Source organism: Amphiprion ocellaris, chromosome 10, assembly GCF_022539595.1.
Source record: "Amphiprion ocellaris isolate individual 3 ecotype Okinawa chromosome 10, ASM2253959v1, whole genome shotgun sequence".
NCBI classification, from domain to species: Eukaryota; Metazoa; Chordata; class Actinopteri; family Pomacentridae; genus Amphiprion; species Amphiprion ocellaris.
In genome coordinates this window covers 23780001-23795068 of record NC_072775.1, presented here as the reverse complement: position 1 = coordinate 23795068, position 15068 = coordinate 23780001, and the positions used below count along the sequence as shown (strand labels likewise).

At 37.7% G+C, this 15068-nt stretch overlaps 1 protein-coding gene across 1 annotated transcript; it reads right to left on the bottom strand.

Moving 5' to 3' along the window:
- Window positions 1-5462: 5462 nt before the first annotated feature.
- Window positions 5463-13291, bottom strand: atg10 (ATG10 autophagy related 10 homolog (S. cerevisiae)). Its single transcript, XM_023261662.3, has 7 exons — window positions 12788-13291; window positions 10449-10555; window positions 10194-10346; window positions 9790-9940; window positions 7646-7743; window positions 7460-7557; window positions 5463-6536 (listed from the first exon to the last, which is right to left on the bottom strand). Exons 2-7 carry the CDS (start codon window positions 10551-10553, stop codon window positions 6413-6415), a joined length of 729 nt encoding a protein of 242 aa, XP_023117430.1. The 5' UTR covers window positions 10554-10555; window positions 12788-13291; the 3' UTR covers window positions 5463-6412.
- Between the last annotated feature and the right edge of the window lie 1777 nt (window positions 13292-15068).

The window sequence follows — 15068 nt, the reverse complement described above, 5'->3', positions numbered from 1 at the left end:
TCAACCAGCCACAGTTTTATGAACTTAATGAACCACATTACAGGAACACAACACACTTCAGCTGTTTACATGAAACTCAACACATTAGCTTGATGCTACGTTAGCTTTAATCAGGCTAGGACTGAGCAGCTAGCTCGGTTAGCATTAAAGCTAATATTTACTATGCTAACTCTCTTCTCTGGTCAACACACACTGAAACAAACTCCACCAACATCTGGAGTGCATGGCACACATTACATCTGACACTAAAGCTGCATATAAAGTGCATTAAAAGCGGCACCGATACGAAAATAAACATTTACTTACCGAACTATCAGAGTCCTTTCAGTGTCTGCTGGTTGAATCAGCCGAAGGTAGAAAACTGGTTAAAACAAGCCAACGGGCAGGAAAACTGTCTGTGGAAAATGTTCTGCTGCTCCACCGATAAATAAACCAACAGTTATTGTATCAGAATTAATCCAAACGAGGAGAGCAGAGTCTCTGCTGCCTGCTCCATAGGACCTGTCAATCACTCCAGACCGGACTGTCAATCAAGTAGTCCCGCCCCCTGGCTTCGCAAAACTTTAACGCTCTATAAAAAATCAATATTGATTTATTTAGGATCGGCCACCTGATCTCTCATTTTGACCATGAAAACTCACGAAAAAAATGTATGTACAGTCTATGCACCGTAGTCTGTTTGGCTCCACACTTGCTGATGACCACTTCCGGTCTCAGAAAATGAAAAAACGGACCTTTTTTCGTTTCTGTCTCTTACTGATTTTACTTTCTTGTTATTCTAAATATAAAACGAAAATCAAAGCATTAAAAAAAATCGTATATCCCTTTTTGATCATGAAAAGGAAAAACGCCTTGTATTTCAATTTTAATTTTTGTATTTTAAAACGAAAATCAAATAACCACTCATTTTTTGTTTTTCAACACCCGTTTCAGAACGGAAAATCCAATTACCAGATCCGTACACGGACCGTGGTGGATGTCTGGTGTGTGTGGGCTGTGTGTCTGAATGTTTTTGTAAAAAAAAAAAAAAAAAAGTGGGACTGAAAGGAGTGAGAGCTCCTATCTGTGCAGGCTACAGCCGAAAACTACAGTTGTAGTTGTCGGCTGAAAAACTACAACTCCCGGCAACAACGTCACTTCCTGTTGATGGGGACAGGAGCCTCTCGGGTATGGACACATAAGAATCATGTGACAGGTCATGGCCACAACGTGATCACGCTTATTTCAACGTAAGAAGTCCTCCAAATACCGGTGGTCTAGTTTATAAAGAGTTTTGTTGTGTGCGCTTTATTGCGTATTTTTACAAACCCATCACTGCAACGAAAAAGCACCCTGAGACCTGGTAAATGTGTGAAATGTTAGTGTAACTCCCCAGATTTTATATGCAAAAAGAATTATCGATCTATCTTATCTGATTTAAAATCTACAGCCAATCAAAAATCAATATGCAAAACGTAGCGCCGGCGCTACGCTGGGTTCTAAAGGGTTAACACAAACTACAACAAAACACTTAACAACAAAGTACAAAGAATTTAACAAAGTATTTACTATAGCATTGTCGTACCATAACAGTGAGTTGAGGGACTTCTTGTCTGTCGGCAACATAGAGTTTAGACATTACATTTTCAATCCATACTCTTATTAGAGACTGTTCTCTGAGGAAGAATGACAGCATCAACGGTTTCAGCAGGGGTCTCAAAGTAGTCTGAAACTAATTTCAAATGTATAATGTATGAAATGTCATTCATACATTTGTTTTGTATATATTTGTGTGTGTGTTTTGATATTTTGTGTTGATAATTATGATCGGTAAACGGTGTCATGGACAAGCTGGTGGGTAACTCTGACTGCCAAGACAGAATCATAACGGGGTAGAAAACTTGATTTTATCCCTTTAAGCAGATAGAGAAAAAAAATTGTGAAACCACAATGTTAACCTTACCTGGTACAAACTCCATATGGATGGTTCTGTATTATGCTTCTTATAATAGTTCAGAAACACAGAATGATGTTTTAGTTTCAGGCAAGAATAATAAAAATAAAAAATCAGTTGTCACAAAGATATGTTTCCTCAAGTGTACGAATTAGAAAATCTATTGAAAGAAAAAAAAAGTGAGAATATGTGAGGAAGTTAATAAAAGAAATGTGTTTCAAAATATTAACTTTTTATTCATCCTGAAGTCAAATTTTGATTTACTGTGATTGTTTCCCTTAAAACAATATGAGGCCTGTAGTCAGTAATTATGATGTGAGGAAGTCAGGTGTCATAGAACCGAAAAGTCTGCATTTGTGGTTTATAAGTGCACAGCTATGCCACTGCTATTAAAGTGGGTACCTAAATATAGCAGTAGTAAAGCTACTAATCACAAAAGTGAGTACTTTTGGGGGCTGGAGTCTATCCCAGCTGACTTAGGCAGGCTTCACCCTGGACAGGTCACCAGTCTATCACAGGGCTACACAGAGACAAACAGTCACACTCACATTCACATCTATGGACAATTTAGAATCACCAAATGCACTGTGGGAGAAAGCCAGAGTACCTGGAGAACACTCAAGCATGCACAGGGAGAACATACAAACTCCATGCAGAAAGATCCCATAAAGGCCGGGATGCGAACCGGGGATCTTCTAGCTCTAGCTGCAAGGCGAAAGTACAAACCACCAAGCCACTGTGCAGCCCTTCATTTAATCCAGTGAAGTATTCATTTTAAAGCACATTATTATGTCAATACGTACACAGATTGCTGTTGTGTTGTTTCAGATTTGTGAGACGGTGTGTCAAATTGTTCACATATTTTCTGTCACAACTCCACAAGGTATGTAAATACTTCTGATATCTTGATTTCAAAATAGACATTGCAGTCTGACCTTTCAAATGATGCCTCACTAGACCCAATATGTGTTTCCATGTCCTGTCCACAGTGTACAATATCCCACAGAAGTCCACACTGAAAGAACATGACTGCCCCTCCTCTTTTGTGTAGCCAGTTGCACCTGATGACTGGTGTTTCTGATTGGCAATGAGATTCTGACAGTGAGGATATGCTGCTTTGAGAGCTACAAAAAAGAACTTGCTGTGTCAATATAACGACCTGCTGCTAGTGCTGTCTGTCAAAAGGCAAGAAAATGTTTTGAAAAGGTTTTTAAACGGTGAGACTAGTCATGTCTATTACAAATATATATGTTGCCAGTAACCTGTAAAAGGTGTAAACAAAAAAATTAGCTGTAAAAGTTTGCTGTGTCTTACTTTTAACATAAACTACTTTTCTGCTGTAGCACTTGTTTTACATGCAGAAAGTTTAGTTAAAGAAGGGGGAAAGCATTATAATGTGTCAATGCTTCATTTATCGTGTTTGCAACACTGTTAGTGAATCTGGATATGGAATAGGATACCAATAAGTGTCACGTTTCATGGGAGCTAAAAAATTAGGACTTAACAGCAACCTATTATAAGTCACCATGGTTACCAAATGCCATAAGGAGTCGCCAAAGTGACTTTTTAGCAAAATGCTGAAACATACTCTTGGAAAAAAATGTGTAAAATGTTCATTATCTATGGAATTGCTGTCAGATTGGAACTTGGACTAAGTAAAAATTCATCTTGCTTGCTGTCTTGTGTTTTTAGCTAAGCGGTCCCAACTGTAGTCACCTGCAGGCATCTGTTTGCAAAAAAGAAAAAAAAAAGAATCAAAAATAAAAACCTTCTACTTCAGTGCATTAAAAAAATGCTCAACAGCTTTCTAGTTGTGCTGTGTATGCCTTGGATAGGTGTTTTAGGATCATTTTAAAGAGGGGTAAAGGGTTCAAGTCTGTTCTCTGTGATTTAAATTGCCCAAAGTTGTTTTAAGATTTTAAGTTTTTGCAAAACATCCCTTGAAACAATGCCTCTTGGAAGACAGTGAGTAATGTAGCACTTTATCTGTTTGAAGATATTTTCTTCCTCCTCCTGCTGATTGAAAACTCTTACTTTAAGTAGGCTTCCTTCTAATTCCGATTATCTGGCAACTTATTAACAACCCAGATAGCAGTGAATTAAAAAGATCTGAGTAATAACAACCAAATTTACTGAAACCCTTCTGACATTTTGCATGCATAACAATGGAAGCAAAATACTACAATTTTTTAAAAGGAATTACACAAATAAGAAACTGATTTCTGTACTTTCAGACCACTTAATATGATCCTGTTAGGGTCTGTGGTGGATTTTCCCTGAACCGTCAACCCTACAGGGAGTGCAGCAGTATGACGTCATAGACTGGCAGCGGCCGCTTGTCTTACCAAAGCTGCTCTTCTGCTGGACTTCACTGCCAGACATGAACCAGACACACAATGCTGCCTAATTGATGACATCACTTAAAAGCTATAGTCCACTGAAGTTGGCATCTAGTTTAATATCCTAAGTGCGCTTGTTGTCTCACAAGCTCCCTGAGGTGCCATACTGAGAGATTCAGTCAATACAACCTGGACATCCCAATGCGTGTCTGTGTCTGTGTGTGTGTGTGTGTGTGTGTGTGTGTGTGTGTGTGTGTGCGTGTGTGTGTGTGTGTGTGTGTGTGTGTGTGTGTGTGTGTGTGTGTCCAGGACACTGGGAAGGACACTGAAGCTGGAAAGTCTTGGGTAGGTCAGTTTTAGATTTCAGTGATGCACTAATTTCTACACCCTGTGTATGTATATAGCCCTTTTAGGTGAAGTCCTCTGTGGTGACACGATTCCTCCTATGAGATTCAATGTACAACAGGAAACAGAAATCCCAATGGCATTGTTTTGTGGTAAGCTACACTTTCACTCTTTTACCAAAACACCAAAGAGTTTTTATTCATTTTACTGGCATGACAAAAGTTTATTGCACAACGGCAACTGCACTTTAGTAGTGTGTAGTAGTTTGAGTGGATGTTTAAGACCTTGTGTGGCCTGGACAGTTTTGACCTTGTTCACGAGGACAAGGTGAAATGTGTGCAGATGGTGCAAGATAAGTAGCAGGGGGGGCTACTACTTGAATTCCAGTTTTTAAAAAAAAAAAAAATGGAAAAAATGGGGGCATTCTAAAACCTTTGACAGGTAGTGTATTTAAGAAAACTGAATTAATGTATCATACATCGCAATATTAATACCTTTATAGAATGTCTACCTAAAGCTAAAATTTGACTATTTAGCAAGCTTGAGCGAGTTAGCAAACTAAGCAACTTGCAATGCTTACTGAAGCTGATTTACTGATTTATTTTCATATTTAAAGGGCTCTTGCAAAATTATCTAGCTTTAGGCAACAACACACAAACACCAATAACCACTGTTACTGATAGCAGCACTTAAGGAACACACTTTTGTCGTGTAGTTTTAACGGTTGTAAAAAAATAATTTCTTGACAGATGTTTTTAGATTACATTGTGTAAATACAAGCAATTCAGGATGACAACGCAGCTGTCTAGGATCAGCAAGGTACATAACAAAACCAGATACCTTGGTATAGTAAAGCGATTTATTGCTTAATGACATAATTAACAAAAAGAAGTGGCGATGAAAATAAAACAGGGCAGGTTGGGGTTTGCTAAATCAAACAATCAATTAAAATCCAATAAAGGCTAACAAAGAAACAAAACTTGCTAAGACAAAATAACAAAAGAAAACAACCAGACTCCCTAGCCAAAATTAGACCCAATAGCAACATCCACCTGACTAACAAAAGTAACTAACAAATGAGTGCAAGTAAAAAAATATAAACAACACTTATCAGAGAAAATACCAAACAACAAGTAACTTCGAAGCAAGGTAATCAGCTGCTAACAGAAGTTAAATTTTTCCACAGAACACAGAAACCATGACAGGCACCAAGGCAAACTGCTCACATTAATATCCCAGTCGCTCTGACTGTGAGGTCGGCTGCAGATTTAAACCTGCTGTGCTGATTGCTACAGTCTGGGTGGAGGAAAAAACAGGGTGGGGGAACAATTAGCCACATTGGTTTGTGGAGAGAAGGGTGAGAGCTGGAGAGCAGGTCAGGAGCTCCAGGCCAGTCATCCCTGTTGTCAGACAGGTGAGGTCTGGAGCTGCTCTTCAGTCAGCTGTAATCAGGTCCATGTAAACTTTGTCCCCACAGAGAGGGCACCAAAGACCCACCGCAACAGCAGAAGGTATCCACCTAATAACAGCATTAAATGCTTTTTTTCTTTGTAGAAAACATGTTGTCAAAATCAAATAAAAATGGCGAAATGATCCAATGCTGTCAGTAGTGTTTCAGTTTTTACTGTAGTCTAGCATACCAACAAAGACGTGCAATAAAAATAGCACTAACTGCCCCGCAGACAAACTTCAAGGCCTTGAAAGTCTGGAGACTCACTATGCCTGATGATCTAATCTGCATGCAGACAGATGCCACAGAGCTGGTGATGCTAAGTTAGCCAGAGCAGCTTCATTCTCAGTCCGGCTCGGTGCTGCTGACTGAGGAGGCAGGATGGACCAGAGTGGAGTACTTCAGAGGGACGTCCAGTCCCACCACAGGACCGACCACACTAAGCCACGACAACACGTAGTTCACTGGCCTAAACACACAGAAAACATAAGGAAATACAGAAACGCTCTGAGTAGCAGAGACCACAACAGACATGTTTCCAAGGGGAAATGCTGGGTTGTTGCCATGGTGACGCCATGGTTGGATCAATCTCTTAGAGGACCGCTGGGCAAAACTGCGTAGTTGGGTCCCTGCTGGCCCTCACAGCACTGTATATGTCAGCAACCAGCACTCTGATATTGATTAATTAGCTCACCGCATGGGTCATTCCATGTCGTTTCAGATAACTGTACTCAGATTTTGTTAAGATCAATAAAACAGTTTGGCAGAATTTTGAGATATATCTTTTAGACCTAGGGATTTTTTGTATTTTCACCAGCAAAAAAAAAACTACCTGACAAGTCATTTTGAGGGTTCAATAACTTCAGAAATGTAACTCCCACAGACATTTAATTTATTAAGAATTCAAAGTAGTTTTCAGCAGATCTACATGATTGAATGCCTAAAATATACACACTGCTTTCATGTTTTCCATGAAAACTCACACTTTTATTCATGTGCTAACGTAATTGCCCAATCATTTTCTAATCATCTATTAGCCTTTCAACACCATTAACTAACACGATGCAGCTAATGGTGCAGGAGTGATGGTTGCTGGAAATGTTCCTCTGTATCCCTATGTAGAGGTAAGGACATTTCTAAGTGACCCCAAACTTTTGAACGGTAGTATATATAATGACAATATATAAGAAAATATATAGAAAATCAATCAAATTAATCACAAATTAAAATATTATTAATATCTAATTAATTACAATGATATTTCCACACTATAATTCTGAACGAATGGAAAGGCCCTAATACACAGAGTGACACTACAGACACAACTAAGCTGCAGACACCATCATGTGTTCACTGTCTTTTTTGGGTCCATGAATCCAGCTGTGTTCATACCTGTGCTGGTCCTGAGCCACCTGCAGCACAGGTCTCATGAACTCCTCCGTCCTGCATGGGTGGAGCACAAAGAAAGGCTGACCAAGCAGGGGATGCTCCTGATATACAGACACAGAGAAAAGACCTGAGTAAATCTTCAAGAAGGAAGACGATGATAAAAAAAACAAAGCTGAGGACTGCTTTTACCTGTTGAGTGATTGTGTTCAGAGGACTGTTCTGAAGACGAAGCCTGAAATTTGGATGAACTGAGCTCCACACCTCCTCTAGTGAAAGACTTCTCCCTTCTGATAGATGAGATAGAAGAGGCAGAAAAAACATCTCCGAGGTTATTCTGAAAGTACTGACATGTCTGAAATATAAGTATACCGACTCTCTGCTATGGTGGAAATACATGTGTTTCTACTCAGGTAAAAGGGGAAACTTTTGACAGACTCAGTTTCTCTGCCTGCATGTCCACAATTAAATTCAAGGAAATTTTACCCTCCTAAAAAAGCCCCTGGTCAGGCTAGTACTTTTTAAAAGTACTAGCCCCTGGAACCTTCATGGAAGAGCTTGCAGCACTGAACATCAATGGTCAAAAATGTTAAAATTTTTCAAGCCTTTATTATCAACTCAACCTTTTTATGGAAACAAATCACAATGTGCTGATGGAATTATTTCTCCTGGGAAAGTGGTGTAAAAGCACAGGAAATTATGACTGTCTGAGATTTAAATCTGATTAAAAATACTTTCAAAGCTATATGTGAGGTGTGATGGGTAAATTTCATCTTACCAAATCAGGCAGTGTATTTCTTAAGTCACTGACAGTTATGCTCTATATAAAATTGAAGTCAGTCGTTAAAAGATGATATACAGAAGCTGCATTGGCACTAGGTGAAGAGCCATTTGAAGGCCAGTCCATTTCACACTGACATATTCCCTGCCTTTGTATGATTAATTATGTCTAATATCATGACACTATGCTAATTGTTATTGCTAACATATGAGTGCATTTAGAAATTCATGAACATGTGTGCACATGTGATGGGTTTACTTTTCTCTAGTACCAATACAGACTTGTATGTAAAACTTAGCCCCATGGGTAAAAGGCATACACTACAGTTCAAAAGTTTGGGGTCACCCAGACAATTTCACGTTTTCCATAAAAACTCACACTTTTATTCATGTTCTAACATAATTGCACAAGGGTTTTATAATCATCAATTAGCCTTTCAACACACTTAGCACAATTGGAACACAGGAGTGATGGTTGCTGGAAATGTTCCTCTGTATCCCTATGTAGATATTCCATTAAAAATCAGCCGTTTCCAGCTAGAATAGTCATTTATCACATTAACAATGTCTAGTCTGTATTTCTGATACATATGTTATCTTCACTGAAAAAAAATGCTTTCTTCCAAAAATACGAACATTTCTAAGTGACCCCAAACTTTTGAACGGTAGTGTATGTAACAGATTTTTAAGCAGAGATGTAAATACAATCCCTTTAGTAAAAACACATCAAAATAAACCATTGGTCTAAAAACGTGGATGGTAATGCATCTAGGTTTCCTTTCTTTAAAAGAAGCTTCACTAAAGTAGCTTTAAAATCAGAGAGAAAGACACCAAGCTATAGAAAGTTATCACTCCGCCAAGGAACGTGGTTGAGTTATGTGACGATCGGTGTTGGTTTGTCTGTCTGTCCGTCTGTCTGTCTGTTAGCAATATTAGTCAAAATAGATTAATGGATTTATATGAAATTTTCAGGGCAGGACAGAAATGACACAAGGACCAAGTGATTTTGGCAGTGATGCAGCTTATAGTCTGGATCCACGGATTTGTTACAGATTTCTGTATCATTGCGAGATAGCGGCACAGTGTCACTGTAACTATGACAACAAGTGAACACTACATCAGCTGCCTGCTGATGATCACATGATTGCGATCCTACTGCAAATCGACTGCGGTGGACCACAAATTGTTTAAAGATTTCGCTGTCTGAGTGCTTTTCTTGTTAGAGCCGCTTCAGTCCAGATGAGTCTATTTTCCCTCTATATATAACAGTGTCCAAACCACTGAAAGTACAGAGTATTTAAGTGCTTGGTGTCACACACCATTCAGGCAATACAGTGCAGGTCACACTAATATGGTATGTGGGTACTGACTGGAAGTAAAACCATATGCTTCAATATGTGCCCCAAACAAGAGGATGAATAACTTGTCAAACCTTCTAATATATATGTAAAATGACTTGCTCATTCATTTGAAATGATGACTCAAACTTTATACATCAAACAATACAAATTTATGATAACAGTGCATGTGCAGTGGCTGTTTTACATGGAACTAACCCAGAGTGAAGGCTCTGAAGTACAGCACAGGAGAACTGTAGCTGCAGGAGTACAGGATGTGATACTCGAACTGGAGCACCTGGCTGCTGCTTTCAGTCACCGTGCAGATCCCAGCATCGTCATCATCTGTGTCATCTTTGATGCAGTCAGGCTGTGGTAAAGGAGGGTCAGCGGAGTTCAGTATGTACAGCAACTGTGTATGCGGCTGCTTCAAACTAAGTCTGCAATGTTCTGTCATTTAGGAAATTATTGAAGGTAGGAAAGTGAGTGCAAATCCTTAGTTTAATGTTAAATTAAAGGTTAAATCAACTGTAAAAAGGAGAATTACTGATTAACTGGCTCAGTGATAGTTAGTGAAGACACAGTTGGAAAATAAAGGTATTGTTACAAGCCGAATGTCTCACCTGTTCGCCTTCCTGTCCATGTGGTTCAACGCTGGAGGGACAGGAAGTGTGTGGCTCTGAGTCTGAACCCGATCCTTCCTGTTTCTGTGCGGATTCTGAGTCAAGGGTGACTGACCTGAGAGCCGTCTTCCTCAGGTAGCCCTCCTCGGAACCCTGAACCCAGATTGGAAACAACCATTAAGCAATCCATGGACGACAGCAGGCTTTCAGGCTTATTCTGTGATAAGAGTGTTAAGAGTGACAGCACCTCCTCACCTGAACCACCTCCCAGATCCAACCATCTCTCAGCTGCTCTGACTGCTGAAGGAGGAGCTGACAGCAGTGATGGAACTTCTCCTCATCCAGCACATAGCTGCTCATCTCTGTAAGGTAACATGGTGAAGGACAAAGGAAGAAAACTTCAGGAGAATTCCAGTTTATCTGAACCTGTTGGATTTCCCATAATTGCGGTTGTTGTGGCTCAGTGGGTCAAACAAACATTTCACTGTTCACCTCTGTCATAAGGATTCAGAGAAGTTCAGGGCTCATTTCACAAAACAGCTGGCGTTCTATGCAGCTTTCAAAAAAAAGATGAAATCTTAAAGGGATTAACCAAGCCTGGTCAATTATCAGGGCTGATGTTTGGAATTTTTCCCGATTATCTGCAGTTATTTTCATTAGCTCATTATCAGTTAAATAAATTAAATACTCTACTTGGACACTGATGCAGCTGCCTCTCTGTGTAGTCACTGTGGTCTTGGGAATCGACCTATTATCGGCCTGGCTGATTAACAGGGCCAACATTTGGCTTTTGATTAATTTTGACGTTATTTGTATTAAGCTAATATTCAGAAAATACATTAAACAGCAGCTTTTGCTCCAATGCAGTTGTCTCTCCCTCCAGCCAGTCCGTGGTCTCAAGCAATGTCCTGCCCACTGCACTGTCAGATTGGTTGGCTGTCAAGAGCGTTGAACCAATCATCATTAAAAGCACCTACTGGTAATTAAAGACAAGGACAGATGGGTGCATATGACAGAGCAGCTTTGTTTTAAAAAGTGACGTAGCAGATGTTGCTTAATTTGTAATAAATACCACAATCTCCTACAGTCATGCCCAGTTTACCCGTTATTCTAGAAATTACGGAAAAGAAATCACTTGTTGGTGTCAGTGCAACTGGAACTCTTGTCCCTCTTAGCCTGTGGCGAATGCTATTTGGACTATTGTAGCATCAAAGTCAGATTACCTTTTACAAGCTGCTCTAACTGACAGACACATCGTGCTAGCAAAGGCACAACCTAGAAAAAGTAAACAAGAAGCACAGGGAAACTGGCTAAAGCTAAGCTAATGGCAGCGGTAAGTCAGGACGCAGCCACAGATTACGCTGAAATAGTGTCTGGAAAGCAATAACTAATGATGCTTTTATGTATGGAAACAAAAACGGGCATACACATAAATTTGCTGCCTGGAATGACCATTTTGCCAACTGAACTGGAGCTCTCCATCCAGCGATATCTGCCATCTGACCCAGTCACTGGCATATTCATCCACACAGGCATGTGTGAAGTTATCCTTTACTTGCCATACCGTCTCAAAGCTGTAAAATATGAGGGTGGCTCACTCAGTGGACCATTATGAAGACAATAGTAGGTCATTCAGTTAATTGGTTACCTGTATTTGTGGGTGGAACTGTCATTCCAGGTGGCTAACTTCTGTATTTACTCTTGGTGAAACAGGAAAACAAACATTTAAAAGAATTCATGTAAAACTGTGTTTTTCTGAGAAGGTGCAGGGAGCCCATTATAGTCAGCCTCATACACACCATTCACATGCTGTTCTGTGTGACTCATCATTTCAGCCAACATCTACAGCACAGGATGAGAGTGAAAGTTGGAATGTCAGTTTGAGCCACAGCTGCCACATTAATGGAATTACACCAGGTTGATGTACACCAAATACCTGGTGATCAGGTGGTAACGTTGGCCATAAGTTAAGTTAACATGGATGTTACTCTCTGCATTTGGCCACTGAGGCTAACTATTTAGAAAGCCAAAGTTAAAGGTAACAAAACATAACAGAAAAGAAGAACTCTATACAAGTAAAATTCTAATATCTTACTTACAATTAATGAAAGTTTAACAAGGTTATGAATACCACATGAGTTCCTATGGACTTTTTTCATGAAAATGGCAAATAAGATCAATTTGATGGCACCATGGTACATGGTGTTTGTGTATAGATTTAAGGTTTGAGACAAGGTTTTAACTGTCATTCAGCTGTTGTACAAATTCATTCATTCCTATATCTTATGGAAATGCCTCATCATATCTTTTAAATCACTGACAGTGAATATTACACTGAAGTTGCATTTACAGAATTATATCGCAAGTCAAAGCACAATTTCTATAAAGGGTTCAGCCTTAGTAGATAGACAGAGAAATAAAAGTTCGATGCACTGACAGGGACAGACACCTTTACTAGTTTCACTTCTGATTACTCTGACAAACAAAATTTCGAGACGTTCCGAACTAAACGGACCTCCCCAGATATACAGCATTTAAGGAGAACACAGTGGTGTATGTACATATGCATCTCACTGCTTTTTGTTGTCACTTACTGCTGGACGGCGGCTGATATCCTGACTGTACTGCACATACTGATGAAAACACAACAATATTTATCTTCCGGGTCGAGAGATCACGTGAGCACCGCCTCTTCCGGGTTGTAGCGTAGGATTATTATGGATTTTGGCAAAGTATGTCTTGGGGTTTATTGGTAAAGAGGTCAGTAAAGAGGGTGTTCTTATGTAACTGGTTATGAGGTTTTATTGAGAAATAATTTATCAACAGTTTTGGGACCACTGTTCCCTCTAAGCTGCGCGCGATACTTTTTTTTTTTTTTTGCGCATTTCTCATCTATTTTTTTTTGCCATTTTCGAGTTTTTTTTTTAACTTGAGTCTCGACTCGATCGTTTTTCTCAGGAGGTTGGACTTTAGCCTTTGTGCTGGAGGGTTGAACCCTCAGTTCCAAGACTTTCAAAGCCTCCAGACCTCCCGAGTCCTCAGGACCTGAGCTTTCACACAGTCTGAGGGCTGAAATTTTCTAAGTCCCACAGTAGTTCTCTGTTAGATTGAACTTCCAGACAGTCCAAGGACTGATATCTTCTAAGTTCCTGAGTAGTTCTCTGTTAGTTTGAACCTTCAGTCTGTTAATGTTTCGATTAAATCTTTAAAGTTTTTCTTTTTAAATGTTTTACCACCTTTTAATGTTTAATTTTCTTTTTAAATCCTTCAGTGTATTTTCTGTGTAATTCCTATTTGAACTTTAATTGTCTTTAAGATATAATTTTCTAATTAAACATTTAATTTTTTAATTAAATGTTTTGTCTTTTTTGGCCTTTTATTGGATAGGTGTAGTGAGAGACAGAAAACGGGGGAGAAGAGTCGGGGGAAGACTTGCAGCAAAAGGTCACTAGCGGGACTCGAACCCGGGACGCTGCGTCAGGGACCAGCCCCTGTACATGGGTCACCTGCTTAACCTGTTGAGCTATATGGGTACCCATGTTTTGTCTTTTTAAGGGTTTAATAATCTGATTAAATGTTTTGCATTTTTAAAAATGTTTAACATTCTTCTTGTTTAATTGTATTTTTTAAATGTTTAATGATGGAAAATACTTTATCTGTAATTTCTAATATTTGTATTTTAAAAATTTTGTTTAATTTCATAATGACATGTATTGTATCGTGTTGAATTATCTCATTCAATATTTTTGTCTGTTTAATATAATTTAATGTAATTTAATGTTTAACTATTAAACAGACAAAATATTGAATGAGATAATTCAACACGATACAATACATGTCATTATGAAATTAAACAAAATTTTTAAAATACAAATATTAGAAATTACAGATAAAGTATTTTCCATCATTAAACATTTAAAAAATACAATTAAACAAGAAGAATGTTAAACATTTTTAAAAATGCAAAACATTTAATCAGATTATTAAACCCTTAAAAAGACAAAACATTTAATTAAAAAATTAAATGTTTAATTAGAAAATTACATCATAAAGACAATAAAACTTCAAATAGGAATTAAACAGAAAATACAATGAAGCATTTAAAAAGAAAACTAAACATTAAAAGGTGGTATATGTACATATAATTTAATTGTATTTAAAGTTTAACTCTATTAAACAGACAAAATATTGAATTAGATAATTCAACAACATACAATACATGTCATTATGAAATTAAACAACATTTTTAAAATACAAATATTAAAAATTACAGATAAAATATTTTCCATAATTAAACATTTAAAAAATAAAATTAAACAAGAATATTAAACATTTAAAAAAATGCAAAACATTTAATTAGATTATTAAACCTTTAAAAAGACAAAACATTTAATTAGAAAATTAAATGTTTAATTACAAAATTACATCTTAAATTTCTTAAATCTTTTTAACAATAAAACTTTTTAAAAGTTTTATTGTATTAATTTTTTTTGTTTGATTTAATTGCTTTTTGTTATGTAGTTTATTTCTTTAATCTTCTTTTTCTGTCAAGATTTTAACCCCAACCTTAAAAATGAAATAAACCCTTAAATCACAATTAAAATACTTCTGTTGTCACAATCATGAGTTAGTCAATTATTCAGTTTATCAATTCAACTTTATTTGTTTAGCACCTTTTACACAGATGACAAAACTAAACAAGCAAAGAGAAAAAACTATGATTAAAACTCAAAAACATTAAAAAACAAACAAACAAAAAAAAAAAAGATTTAACATGGTAATAAAATATGTTGTGTCCAGGGGATGGAGGGAGTTTATTGAAGTCTTCTTGGGCTCACATGGGAAATCATTTAAAATATAAACTTGATATTCTGT